General features: G+C 41.6%; 1 protein-coding gene across 1 annotated transcript; it reads left to right on the forward strand.

Moving 5' to 3' along the window:
• Nucleotides 1-1,078: 1,078 nt before the first annotated feature.
• On the forward strand, nucleotides 1,079-14,252 carry LOC111965729 (cystine/glutamate transporter). The gene is made up of 12 exons (XM_023989990.2): nucleotides 1,079-1,731; nucleotides 2,635-2,761; nucleotides 3,566-3,681; nucleotides 3,869-3,994; nucleotides 10,095-10,194; nucleotides 10,365-10,409; nucleotides 10,503-10,626; nucleotides 11,227-11,330; nucleotides 11,713-11,809; nucleotides 12,086-12,235; nucleotides 12,868-13,045; nucleotides 14,126-14,252. The coding sequence occupies exons 1-12, from the start codon at nucleotides 1,449-1,451 to the stop codon at nucleotides 14,179-14,181; spliced, it is 1,506 nt and encodes a 501-aa protein (XP_023845758.1). The 5' UTR covers nucleotides 1,079-1,448; the 3' UTR covers nucleotides 14,182-14,252.
• The last annotated feature ends 949 nt before the right edge of the window (nucleotides 14,253-15,201 follow it).

Genomic DNA, 15,201 nt, shown 5'->3' on the forward strand with positions numbered 1-15,201 from the left:
AATCTTTTAGTTCTTTGAATGTCTATTCATATCCAAAAAGCTGCAACTTGTAGATAAGGGAAAGTTATTTTGGACAAAAGAGGAAACAAATCATTGACTGTTGTTTCGATTTGAGTACAAGTAGTACACCGGGACTAAAGTAACACTGAAACGTAAATAGTGCAGCTGCAACTGAGTAGTGTAGAGAGGTTTTCTAACCGTGTATCACCTGTGGCAAGCAGCTGTAAACCAAGAAAACCCATCTCCAGGTGTTCTTGGTTGACTCACTGGAAGGCGACTGGAACCACCAGCCTTTTCAGAGCCAATATGGCTCCTTGTCCTAGAATTCCAAGGTCTTTATCTCAAACCAAGGCTTCTGACKCAGTTTGTCTGGCAGCTTATCAGGAAGAGATACAGTTGCTGAACCGGTATGATTGGTTGCCTCAACTTTTCACCTTGAAGAAGGCACAATGATGCCAAAACATRGGTGGTTTAACCAATAAATTACTGGGACCTTGTATAGAGTATGCAACTCTCTTTATGTATTTTTATTGGCCTACTTTTCAAAGGAAGGTGTTGGAAAAAAATAATGACACTCCCTCACAACTTTTAAACAATGCTTGAATAAAGWTGTTTGCTTTTCCATTGTTTGGTTGGTAGTGTTTGCTGAGTGTGGTAATGAGTATGATCTTACTGGAAGCCTTGTGTGTATTCACAAGGCGAGTTGTGGTAGCTTGTGGTGAATGACAAGTCCAGACKGTATGCGTTGACGATAACCGCGTGTCATGTGACGTGTGACATCAGAGCACTATGGCATCGGTTGCATCAGTTCCACTAGTTTCTGGTCCCCCTTTTGTTTTGGGATAACTGTGRTGTGAACTCTCAGGTGATTATCCAGATACATCATTGACATCCTGAGGTAGAGGGTGCCCAAAGCAAACACCTCTGAAACACTACCAGACAACACTACCAGACTGGTTCTGCAGTGAGGCACAGTGACCAGTCAGATAGTAAGAGGTTTGGGAGTGTAGGAACGCTGGAGAGAGATAGACAAAAGAGGGCGAGAGAGAAAAAAAGTGTTAGAGGCAGCAAGTGGGAGAGTTAAAGAGAGAGGGAGAGAGCGACTGAATGAGTGGGGCTTTAGAGCGAGATTAGAGTGTGTGTGTGTCTGTGCGTGTGAGTGTGTCTGTGTGTCTAAGAGAGAGAGGGAGAGAGTGGGAGAGGCCATTCCCAAGAGGTTTGGTCTAATTCCCAGTGGTAGAAGTTCTTTGCATAGCAGAACCAGTAACAGACTGCTTTGTCTGAGTAACTTACTCTTCTGTATTCTCAACAGCAGGTCACTGCAGACGGACGGAAAAAAACGTAAGGTTGTTTTGGGACCCAAAGTACCAGAAAGGTGAGGGGTGTGTGTGACACATTGTGTGTTTGTGTGTGTGTTTGTGTGTGTGTGTGTGTGATAGAGTACAAGGATGACCAGGAGGTCAGTCATTGGTGAGGGGACTGGGGTGAACAACACCCCCCAAAATGGGGGACACCCGGGGGATACCCCTGCCCCAAAAGAGGAGCCTGATGCTCCCAACGGAAAGGTAGACTTGAGGAAGAAGGTGACCCTGCTTCGGGGAATCTCCATCATCATCGGGACCATCATCGGAGCAGGAATCTTCATCTCGCCCAAGGGAATCCTGAAGAACTCTGGGAGTGTTGGAATGTCTCTGGTGGTGTGGATTGCCTGCGGAGTGCTGTCCCTGTTCGGTGAGTCACACGTAGTTGTCGARAGGAGGGAGGAGACATACCTGAGTAAAGGTGTGCTGAGTGGTTTTATGATGCATGCGAACTGAAGCTATGGAGGATGGAGATTGTGTTTGTATTGCTGTTCAGGGTTACATCTCCCCTGCTTCCCCTTCCCCGAAGACACTAGAGGTGATGCATCCCAAAAGAAAGTGCTAAACTTGTAAAACAGCTTTTCTTGAGATGATGAGTGTGAATGAAAGCTTCGGGGGGTGGATGAACTTTGCTAACTGTCTGCTGCTATGGAAAAGCTTCCGCTTCTACTCTTGTATTATTTCATTATATTACTGTTATTACAGAAGCCTTACGGTAGCTACTGCTTTCTAACTAACCATCGAACTGCTGAAACAGCAATTACCCTTTACGCTAACCCCTCCTCTCTCTCTCTCTCTCTCTCACACACACCACACACACACACACACACACACACACACACACACACACACACACACACACACACACACACACACACACACACACACCACACACAAACACACACACACACAACCACACACACACACAACACACACACACACACACACACACACACACACACACACACACACACACACACACACACACACACACACACACACCACCACCACACACACACACACACACACACACACACACACACACACACAACACACCACACACACACACACACACACAACACACACACACACACACACACACACACACACACACACACACACACCACACACACAACCACACACACACACACACACACACACACACACACATTTTACTCTTATAGCCAGTTATCTGCTGTTGCTGATGCTGCCAATGTTTTATAGCTGGCTAGACACTCCCCTGTCCTAAACCTTTCCCCTTTTCCTTTCCCAGGGGCCCTGTCCTACGCAGAGCTGGGAACCAGCATCCAGAAGTCTGGGGGACATTATACCTATATCCTGGAGGCCTTTGGACCACAGATGGCCTTCATACGCCTCTGGGCTGACCTCATCGCCATCAGGTAGGTGTGTGTGTGTGAGACAGAGACAGCAGCAGGAAGGGGGGGGTAGATACTTGCAACAAGGTGTGTGTATATCACTCTATACTGTCCGTGTGTGAGAGAGAGAAGGGGATGGGCTAGCGTATATATCTAAGCATTGTAAAGATAGCAAAGGCTTTTGGATCCCATCCTGGTCCGTTGATACCCGTGGTAGCAGTGTAAACAAACCTGCTATACTAGACTMTACTGCAGTTTAACCCAGGCCAGGGGGGGATGTATGGTTTTGAGTCTATGGGAAATGAACAGCGATCTGGGGATGAGCCCACAGACTGTGCAACAGTTATTAGATTCTTAGCCATATACCAGGTTGGTGGTATATGGCCAAAATACCACGGCTAAGGGCTGTATCAAGGCATTTCACGTTGCGTCGTGCCTAAGAACAGCGCTTAGCCGTGGTATATTGGCCATATACCACACCCCCTCGGGCCTTATTGCTTAAGTATTCCCTGGATATTTTACTGTAATTGCCTCAACTGAACCAAGCAGACATATTTGAGTCAGTAACCACTGAATATCAGTAACTATAGTTACTTGACTGTTATAGACTGTTAGTGTCAGGGGAAGCTAATAAACAGATGTGAGTTTGGGTAAAACAGGTTTGTGTCAGTAGAAGGTCACATGCTCCCCAACACTCTGAACAGTGAATAATGCCCCAGATCTCACAGCTTTGTGGGTCAGCGTTTCCGGTCACTGTGTTTGTTTGGTAAACGTGTATGTTTGGGTCAGTGTTTTTGGGTCTGTGTGTGACAGTGTTGTCTGTTCTAGACCTGCAGGGTTGGCAGTGATATCCCTGGCCTTCGGACAATATATCCTGGAACCCATATTCATGCCGTGTGGAGTGCCCGAGATTGCTATCAAACTGGCCACCTCTATAGGAATAAGTATGTCTGAGATTGATGCTACAGCAATATATATATATATATATTTTACAGAATATTGAATTGAACAAACTTTGGACTATACAATTTTTATGCTTATCAGTGATATGGTTCAAGTGAATGTAAGGTACCAGTTAGTCTCACAAAGTGTGTGTGTGTGTGCGTGTTCATGTGTATTCCTGCTCCACAGCATCAGTGATGTATCTCAACAGTATGAGTACGAGCTGGACAAACAGGATTCAGATCTTCCTCACCTTTAGCAAGCTGCTGGCCATCGCCATCATTATTGTACCTGGCCTCTATATGCTCTTCAAAGGTAAGCCTTCGTCATCATCGTCATCATCATCACCATGATCATTACAATCAACACCATCATCATATGTGACCGACCGCCTCGATTCTGTCTTATGTAGCATTTGAAATTGAGTTTTTTTTACATTTGATACGAGTAGAGACTCAGAGCTAGAAAATGGTATATCATACACTGCAGTTGAGGAACAATGTAATTCTGTTTTGAAAGTCAACTTGTAACCCCACTTTTGAGAAAATGGACCTGGACTGTTTTGYTACACCTACTGGAGAGCTCTTCTTTGTCTACACCCATTCAGCATCATTCAAACCCTCTTAAGCCTTAGCCCCATTCATCACTTTAAAGATTCACATGTGATGCCATGTGCTAAACAGAGTGAGTKATTTAGTAAACAACCAAAGATTTCAAGACTAAAAGTGGTAAAAGTGGTAGCCTACAATAAGGAAAAACTCCAGCTAAAAATACACTTTATGTACTGTAGTCCTTGGCCTATATCTTAAACTGACTTTGGTGCAGGTCATTTTTTCCTTCACATTACRGCCTCTGGTAAACACACACTATAGCAAGGATATAGAAGGTGTAAACGGTACASTGAAATGGTTACTTGAATAGTAGCAATATCAAAAACAGATACACATATTTTATAAATATTTTATACTTATATACTTGTTTAAACTATTGTTTAGACATGTACACATGTTCATGAAATACAATAGATGGCCGTAATCCCCCTGAGACACACCTGGCTAACTTGAWGGGTCATGTAATCATCTAGCTAGCTAGCTAAACAATGAACCGGCATAATCCCAAKCCATACTACTACCAATGCAAACATTGTWATTTTTACATTTTACATTTTGGTCATTTAGCAGACACTCTTATCAAGCAGTTAGTGCGTTCATCTTAATATAGCTAGGTGGGACAACCACATATCACAGGCATTTAACTCTGTTTTGTTTGTAGCTACACCTTGTTTGGCCAGCGTTGTGTCAAGTCACTCCAGTTCACACTGATCGTGGTGTGTGGAGAAAGTAGCCAGTCACTTTTGTCCAACTGATCTGTTGATAGTGCCTGKTAAATTCAGGGCATTAATGTTGTTGAGAAAAGTAGCAAAACTATTTTATGTATATCTTTAAAAATGGCAAGATAGAAAGGACTATCAACAATAAATGAGCATGCTACATGGCAGACCAATCCAAACTCATCTCCCGGCATGTCCAGCCTATCCATTATCTCAGCCAATCATGGCTAATGGGAAGGTTCCTCCCTTTTTCCGTGGCTAAACCAACTGGGCTCGTTACTTAACCTCTCTTGGGTAGGGGGCAGTATTTTCACGTCCGGATGAAAAGCATGCCCAAAGTAAACTGCCTGTTACTCAGGCCCAGAAGCTAGGATATGCATATAATTGGTAGATTTGGATAGAAAACACTCTAAAGTTTCTAAAATTATGTCTGTGAGTATAACAGAACTGATATGGCAGGCGAAACCCAAGGACAAACCATCCCCCACAACAAATGTTCAGCCTACCACTGTTTTCAATGGCTGTCACTTTTATTATAAGGCGAAATCCTCCCAGATTGCAGTTCCTAGGGCTTCCACTAGATGTCAACAGTCTTTAGAAAGCGTTTCATGCTGGTTTTGGAAAAATGAGCCAGAAATGTTTGTTTTTCTAGGTGGCTCCCATTTTGGTTGTAGTGTTTTCAAGCATGTGGAAGAGAACGTGTTCTTCGTTATTTTTCTCCGGTAAAGACAATAACGYTTCTCCGTCTTAAATTTGATCGTTTATTTACGTATTAGGGTACCTAAGGTTTGATTATAAACGTTGTTTGACTTGTTTGGAAAAGTTTATTAGTAACGTTTGGGATTAATTTTGTATGCATTTTGATGGAGGGAAACTGGGTGGATTATTGACCTGAAGCTGCGCCAGTAAACTGAGTTTTATGGATATAAGAAGGACATTATCGAACAAAAAGACATTTGTGATGTATCTGGGACCTTTTGGAGTGCCAACAGAAAAAGATCATCAAAAGTAAGGCATTTATTAATCGCTATTTCTGACTTTCGTGGCGCACCTGCCTGGTTGAAATATGTTTTTCATGCTTTTGTATGCGGGGCGCTGTCCTCAGATAATCGCATGGTGTGCTTTCGCCGTAAAGTCTTTTTTGAAATTTGACACAGCGGCTGGATTAACTTCTAGTTGCACACAATCCCGGATCCGGGAGCACCCCCATCCAGAAAAAAGCTGACTAGCATAGCCTAGCATAGCTCAAAGTAATAAGCATCTAAATATCATAAATCACAAGTCCAAGACACCAGATGAAAGATACACATCTTGTGAATCAGCCATCATTTCGTTTTTAAAATGTTTTACAGGGAAGACACAATATGTAATCTATTAGCTAACCACGATAGCAAAAGACACAACTCTTTTTTCCCACCATTTTTTTCCTGCATAGGTAGCTATCACAATTTCGACCAAATAAAGAATATAAATAGCCACTAACCAAGAAACCTTCATCAATGACAGTCTGATAACATATTTATTGTATAGCATATGTTTGTTAGAAATTGTGCATATTTCAGGTATAAATCACAGTTTACATTGCAGCTGCAATCTGAAATAGTGCGAAGCAGCCAGAATAATTACAGAGACAACGTCAAATACCTAAATACTCATCATAAAACATTTCTGAAAAATACACAGCGTACAGCAAATGAAAGACCAACATCTTGTGAATCCAGCCAATATTTCAGATTTTTTAAGTGTTTACAGCGAAACAATAAGCATTATATTAGCTTACCACAATAGCCAGAAACCAAGCCGTTTACCACAGCAAAGGTTAGCGATCCTAACAAACCACCAAAAGATATATAATGTTTTTTGACTAACCTTCATATACTTCATCAGATGACAGTCCTGTAACATCATATTACACAATGCATATAGGATTTGTTAGAAAATGTGCATATTTAACGGCACAAATCGTGGTTATACAATGTGAAATGTAGCCAAACTTGAAGCAATCTGTCCGGCGCCATCTTGGAGAGGCACCTAATCTAATCGATAACTAATCGTAAACTTGACTAAAAAATACAGGTTGGACAGCAAATGAAAGATACATTAGTTCTTAATGCAACCGCTGTGTTAGATTTTTAAAATTAACGTTACTCGACATACAGCGTGCGTTACAGCGAGACCATGCCGAAATTAATGGCGCACTAATAATTTTACATTTTTCCACAGAAATACGAATTAACATCATAAATAGCTCTTACTTTTTGATGAGCTTCCATCAGAATCTTGGGCAAGTGGTCCTTTGTCCAGAACAATCGTCTTTTGGTTGAAAGATGTCCTCTACTCCTGTAGAATTAGCTGCTAACGCCAGCGATGTACCGGAGAGGTGCCCAACTCGCGATAACGCCTGACAAAGAGACTCCAGAAAATCGCAATAAACTGATATAAACTGCTATAAGTCGGTTTAAATTAACTACCTTATGAAGTTTTTAAGACAAAAAACAAATTAAATCAGAGCCGGAGATATAGAACTGCTAAACCGAAAGCTTTTCAGGACGCCATGCTTGGTGTCCCTCCTGCGTCAGGCCCCGCGTCGAAAAGGTCGGTCCTTCCGTTCCAAGAGGCTTTATACTCCCCCAGATGGTGCTATCCACTCCATTCAAAGTCTCACCTCTTACTGACATCTAGGGGAAGGCGTATGCAGTGCATGTAGCCCCATAGCTTACAAGGGAATTTATAAACCGACCCTGGAACAGAGACCTCAATTTCAGAAATCTCACTTCTTGACAGGAAGTGAGCTGCAGAATGAGTTCTGTTTCACTCAGAGAAATAATTCAAACGGTTTTAGAAACTAGAGAGTGTTTTCTATCCAATAGTAATAATAATATGCATATTGTACGAGCAAGAATTGAGTACGAATTTTTTACAAAGTGCAAATAGCACCCCCTATTGACAAAAGGTTAACAAGAAGTTAAGCTTTATTTTGATGTATTACACTTGTGATTTTATGAAAGTTAAATATTTATAATTGTAGTTTGAATTTCGCGCTCTGCAATTTCACCGGATAAGAAGTTAACCTCTCTGGGATCGTTTGGGACGTGAGTGTCCCACCTCGCCAACAGCCAGTGAAATTGCAGGGTGCCAAATTCAAAACAACAGAAATCTCATAATTAAKATTCCTCAAACATACAAGTATTATACACCATTTTAAAGATACACTTCTTGTTAATCCAGCCACAGTGTCTGATTTCAAAAAGGCTTTACGGCGAAAGCACACCATGTGATTATGTTAGGTCAGCGCCTAGCCACAGAAAACCATACAGCCATTTTCCAACCAAGGAGAGGTGTCACAAAAGTCAGAAATAGCGTTAAAATGAATKACTTACCTTGCTGATCTTCATCTGATGGCACTRCCAGGTCTCCATGTTAGACAATAAATGTTTGTTTTGTTCGATAAAGTTCATCTTTATGTCCAAATATCTCCTTTTTGTTTGCYCGTTTAGTCCAGTAATCCAAATGCACAAAGCGCGGGCACAAAGTCCAGACGAAAAGTAAAAAAAGTTTKATTAAAGTTCGTAGAAACATGTCAAACGATGTATATAATCAATCTTTAAGATGTTTTTATCATAAATCTTCAATAATATTCCAACCAGACAATTCCGTTGTCATTAGAAAGGAATGAGAACGACCGTCGCGCTCACGGCCACGTGCAAGACTAAACTAAAGGCTTTCAGCCTGACCACTTTTTGAAACAGTTCTTATTCGATCCTCATTCACAATACAAGCCTGAAACAACTTCTAAGACTGTTGACATCTCCTGGAAGCTTTAGGAAGTGCAATCTGACCCCATAGACACAGGATATTGGACAGGCAATCACTTAAAAAAACTACAAACCTAATTTCCCACTTCCTGGTTGGATTTTTCTCAGGTTTTTGCCTGCCATATGAGTTCTGTTATGGTCACAGACATTATTTTAACAGTTTTGGAAACTTTAGAGTGTTTTCTATCAAAATCTYCTGGCTCATTTTTCCAAAACCAGCATGAAACGCTTTCTAAAGACTGTTGACATCTAGTGGAAGCCCTAGGAACTGCAATCTGGGAGGATTTCGCCTTATAATAAAAGTGACAGCCATTGAAAACAGTGGTAGGCTGAACATTTGTTGTGGGGGATGGTTTGTCCTTGGGTTTCYCCTGCCATATCAGTTCTGTTATACTCACAGACATAATTTTAGAAACTTTAGAGTGTTTTCTATCCAAATCTACCAATTATATGCATATCCTAGCTTCTGGGCCTGAGTAACAGGCAATTTACTCTGGGCACGCTTTTCATCCAAACTTCCCAATYCTGCCCCCTATCCCAATGAAGTTAACAATTGTATTCATATTTACAGATGGAATCCAAGTTTGTTATTAAAGCACATGAAAGTTCACATGTTCCAGAAGGCATTTCTGTCCCAATACGCATTTTTCAATAAAAAATACATGTTTACTATAAAATGCCTCCCCTGTGAACTAGTGACGTGCGACATACGCCAAGTTTCCTGAAACGAGTCACATATGTTACACTGGATTAAAACCACAGAAATAGCATGTTAATGCTTACATCACATTTACTCCCACACTCTTTTATGACTRCTCAAAAATGTTGAAATCCCTGAAAGCCTGAAAATATTTGTGGTATATAGCYTTATGTTTCTTACAGGGACATTCCACAGATCCCCACCACTTGACCAAAATAGCTATACTTTATTAACATGGTTGGTGTCTATTGGCTACAGAGTAGCTCTACTATCAACATGACACATTACAGGCTTGGTACATAATAGCTACAAAGTGTCTGTAGGCTTGGTGTTCTGCCATACCAATGTTAATTGAACATCAGTCATTTCAGCTTTAAGAGGGTTATTATCTGCCTCTTTGCAAGTGTGTTCCATTAAAGAGGAATACACTACATACAGTATGTGTGTATTGTACTGGAATGTAATTACAMCTGCAACTACCGAGAAAGATGAATATACCTTGTCAAACACTCAACAAGTTTTGATATTCTTTGGTTGAACGTGTAATTCCTTCTTTGTGTTTATGTGCAGGGGAGACTAAGAACTTTGAGAATGCATTTGAGGTCAGTAATATCAAGCTCACAGGCCTTCCTCTGGCTTTTTACTCTGGGATGTACGCCTATGCTGGGTGGTAGGTATGGACTTCTTATAACGTAACTAGCTTTAATATCTTATTCTACCCTTTTCATGAAGCCAACTAGTGTAATGCATTATTACTTGTCATGAGCATGTATGAGCTCTTGCAAGGTACAGTACTGCCAAATGTAATATTGTTGTAAAGCTCCAACTTTCTGCCGACAGGTTTTATCTGAACTTTGTGACTGAGGAAGTAGAGAATCCAGAAAAGTGAGTTCATCCTCCTCATTCCGTATCTTGTTCACGTACAGTAGGTTTGCCTGATCGTAAAATTGTTGGTCTCAAATGTTTACATATCCTCAGGACTGTCCCATTGGCCATCTGTATCTCCATGGCGATAGTCACCTTCTGCTACGTGTTGACTAACGTGGCATACTACACTGTGATGTCAGCAGAGGAGCTGTTGGCATCGCAAGCCGTCGCCGTGGTAAGCCATCCAACAAGCTCACTGCCTATTGACCGATTTGATCGACACTGATCCTACACCCACCCACCGCTATTGGCTGGCYTTAACACGAGAGTCCTATGTATTTCTGTGTGTGATGTATTGATACACTTGAAGCGCATTGACCGCAGTCACACACCTCGCTCATCAGCGCTTKATCAGGGCCTGATTCCTGCACTCTAAACTGTAATTGGTTAGACCTCCAAGCCCAACACCTCTGCTTCCCAGTATGGCCTTACGTGATTCCACACAGTCCATCCCTCTCAATGATAATTAAATKATCTTGCAGTCTTAATGACATAGCCATAGACAGAGACTGTATAGTGATCTCAGACCTGTTCGGAGAAGGGGGAGGGTTATTCACTAAAAGGGCTCTGATCTGATCAGATCTTTCTAATGGTGTTAGTTTCCTTACGGTTTTACAGGTCTGTGATGTTGCTCTTAAGGAATGTGTGAGAGCATTGGAGCTACGTGTGTGTTCGTTAATTAGATCATCATTGAATTGAGGATCTTTTTCTGCATCTCTTTGTCCTTGTTTGGTTCATACTATCTCTCTCTCTCTCTCTCTCGTTTTTCCTGCAGACGTTTGCAGGGAAGATGATGGGGAACTTTTCGGTGGCGGTGCCGGTATTTGTAGCCTTGTCGTGCTTTGGTTCGATGAATGGCTGCTTGTTCGCTTTCTCAAGGTGGGCTGCGTCAACTCAGGTGTCAAACCGCAGCCTTCGCTAGATTCTCCTGCCAAGGAGAATGAAAAATTGCCTTCCCTTCCCAACACAATGTTTGAGGACTGTGTGAGAGGAATCTAATCTTATCTTTTTTTTTTTCAACTGCCAAACCCTGTTAAGCAGAAGTTTAGATGTGTGGTATAGTGGTATAGTGAAAACACAATAACTGACATTGCATTTCTGTGTGAAGGTCAGCTATGACTGTCAGTAGTCGACTTTCATGTGTAGTTTTCATATATTGGATTTTGTTGGACACCGCTTACGAAGACGATGATGAAGTGTTGTTGTTGAAGGTATTTCTCATTTCATCCTGAAGATTGTGTGATTGTGTTGGTCATTCTAGAATGTTCTACGTGGCATCACGCGAGGGCCATCTCCCTGAGGTTCTGTCCATGATCCACGTCCGCAGACACACTCCTTTGGCAGCCGTCCTCGTTCTGGTCAGATAAATGTTTATTTTTATTTTTCATACACACATATCGCTCTTTACTGTCTTTATGAGGACCTGCTCTACAGGGTTCACAATTAAAACTTTGCATTCCTMTATTTATGTTTTAACTGTTACCATGCTTTGTGGGTAGGTGTCTGCCACTTCCTCATTGTATCCGTGTGTTTGTTTGTTTGCTTCTCTCTCTATCTCTCTCTCTCTCTCTCTGTGTGTGTGTGTGTGTGTTTATGTGTCGGAGTGTCCATTCTTTCTCTGTGTGTGTTTACAGTACCCTATGACAGTGTTCCAGCTGTTTGTGGGAGATATCTACAGTCTGTTGAACTTCATGAGCTTCCTCCGCTGGCTCTTCATTGGCGTGGCTGTGCTGGGCCTCATCTACATGAGATACACACGCCCTGACATGCCACGCCCTTTCAAGGTCAGTCCAACACACGTGAATCATCAACCATCAAAATCATCAAATGTGTCTATAAAGCCCTTTTTACATCAGCAGTTGTCACAAAGTGCTTATACACACATACACACACACACACAGTCGCAGATGCACGTAGACATAAACACATCAAAGGGCGATTAGGACATCGCTCCTTCTGTGCCACTACATGGCCGTGGAGGCCGATGCACGAGCCGCCGATATGCAAGCATCTTGCGCACATTTTCTTTATTTTATTTTATTTATTTCACCTTTATTTAACCAGGTAGGCTAGTTGAGAACAAGTTCTCATTTACAACTGCGACCTGGCCGAGATAGAGCAAAGCAGTGCGACACAAACAACAACACAGAGTTACACATGGGATAAACAAACGTACAGTCAATAACACGATAGAAAAGTCTATATACAGTGTGTGCAAATGTAGTAAGATTAGGCAGGCAAGGCAATAAATAGGCCAATAGTGGCGAAATAATTACAATTTAGCAATTAAACACTGGAGTGAGAGACGTGCAGACAATCACATGGACAGAGTCTAATGGCTGTCTTATTCAAAACAACTACTGAACACTTTACTGTTTACATCCTTGACTCTGTACTTCTTTGTCCGTCTCTCCAGGTTCCTCTTTTCATTCCAGCCGTTTTCTCCTTCACCTGTTTCTTCATGGTGTTCCTCTCTCTCTACTCCGACCCCGTCAACACAGGGATAGGATTCGCCATCTCCCTGACAGGAATCCCAGCCTACTATATTTTCATTGTGTTTGACCGCAGACCCAAGTGGCTACAGGATGGTTTAGGTAACACGCTACCTACACTTAGAAGGCATTTAAATGCATTTACTAGACATCACTGTGGAACTCATACATACTACTGGCATATGGACAGCATTGATTAATCTTTATAAAGCAATTGTTCAACTCAAGGGATTAATCGGTACGTCAGTGGACCATTAAACTATCCACGCATAGTTTACCACATGTAATCAATTTCCAATCAATTTTCAGCATGGCATCCTATCAAAATTGCAGCATGAATCACAACAATGTGTCTATGTTGACACTTTGGAAATAATATTGTCCTAACGCTGCATAATTATTGGGTCAGTGAAGCATTTGGTTTCTTTTGGCTCCAAACTCCAAAAGTTTTGGTTTTGAAATCAAACAGTAACAACGAAGTTAGAGTGCAGACMGTCAGCTTTAATTTGAGGGTATTTTCATCCATATCYGGTGAACTGTTTKGAAAGTACAGTACTTTTTGTACATAGTCTCCCATTTGAGGGGAGCAACAGTAAAGAGGACAGATTCACTTGATATTTGTGCGTCTATAACTTTCTCACTCATAATTATTCACGATTCATCCAGGACAATACGTAATCATGGTAACATCCAGATTCATGTAGAAGTGTTTCGAAACATATTCGACTCATATTTACAATGAAAGTGACACTACATGATACTTTCTCTTCTTCTACTGGGCACAAATCTGAACACATCCAAAACAAACAGCACATGTGTAGAGTCACACGCTTGATGTGGTTATTACGTGCTATGAATATGGGACCAAATATAACGTTTTACTACTTTAATACACATATAAGAGAATTTGTCCCAACACTGTTGCTCCCCTAAAATGGGGGGTGGATCATTTACAAAAAGTGCTTTACTTTCTAAACGGGTTCACTCAATGTGGATGAAAAAAAAACGTCAAATTAAAGCTGACAGTCTGCCCTTTAACCTCGTAGTCATTGTTTGATTTCAAAACCAACGTTTTGAAGAATAGAGCTAAAAGAAGGAAACATGCTTCACTGTCCCAATAATTATGGAGGGTATGGTAAAATGGTATCATAATAGTTTTTCTGTGTTTTATTCTGTCTCCAGATTCCTTGAACAGATCTGTCCAGATCATCCTGGAGGTGATCCCAGCGGAACACTGACACTCCTTCACACCATATTCCCATGGCCTCTATTGCACCGTTTCATAGAATAAATGATTATGACTCTCCCATCCTGCTGTCCTTATCTAGGCAGGCTTAGCCCTGCTCTGCTCTCACATTTCACATTACCAATTCAAACCGCCTGAATACTTGCTCCTCTCTCCTCACTCAAGCATTTGAAATGGAATGGCCAGGTAGACAGGCAGGGACGTGAGGTTGTGGCTGTGTGTGTGGTTGTGTGTGTGTGTGTGTCTCCCTGTTTGAGATTTGCAGGTAATCCATCTCTGTAACCCCTACCCTCTGGCTCCAGTCTGCAGTGGGAGCCCAGCCTCTTAMAAATGCAACAGCTTTTATTGTTGATGAGATGCGGCAGAGCCAGGGAATCCCTGTAAGCTTGGAGTATAACTATCTTTGGCAGCAATCACAGCTAGCGTTAGCCACAATCACAGCTAGCGTTAGCCACAATCACAGCTAGCGTTAGCCACAATCACAGCTAGCGTTAGGATCAGACTACACAACACACATAAATGAAGCCTAAGGCTACCTATAGTTATTTCTATATTTTAGGAAATGAAGACAGATCAGTGAGTGTTAATTGATGTGTGTTGTATAGTCTGAGTAAGACAAGCACTCCCTTTGCACTATCAGAACAGTAAACTCATACTCAATCTACAGATGCCTGTGAAACATGACGTCCTTAAACACATGACAAACAACATTCATGTGATAATGTTTTATATTTTATAAAACATGTATGTTCAGGACAAGTGAATGTTTTCAAATTATGCCCTGGAGAACCTGACATCCGATTTCATAGAACAATAAAAAATTGTTGTATCTACTTTTGTATCATGTATACCACTATTTGTACAATACAAGGGATACAGGATCTTATAGGCATTGGTTGTTTCTAAAACTGTTCCCTCCCCATGTGCAGAATCTCTCTCTCTCTCTCTCTCTCTCTCTCACAACAACTAAAACACTACTACAATTAAACTAAACCCCTGTAAGAACGAATCA

This window comes from Salvelinus sp. IW2-2015, linkage group LG6.2, assembly GCF_002910315.2.
Source record: "Salvelinus sp. IW2-2015 linkage group LG6.2, ASM291031v2, whole genome shotgun sequence".
NCBI lineage: Eukaryota > Metazoa > Chordata > Actinopteri > Salmoniformes > Salmonidae > Salvelinus > Salvelinus sp. IW2-2015.

Bases quoted from the DNA above. Each gene is read 5' to 3' on its own strand.
- LOC111965729 (XM_023989990.2), top strand. From the start codon at position 1,449: ATGACCAGGAGGTCAGTCATTGGTGAGGGGACTGGGGTGAACAACACC. The intron at 1,732-2,634 runs GTGAGTCACACG...TTCCTTTCCCAG, and splicing joins CGGAGTGCTGTCCCTGTTCG to GGGCCCTGTCCTACGCAGAG. The intron at 10,410-10,502 runs GTGAGTTCATCC...ACATATCCTCAG, and splicing joins GAAGTAGAGAATCCAGAAAA to GACTGTCCCATTGGCCATCT.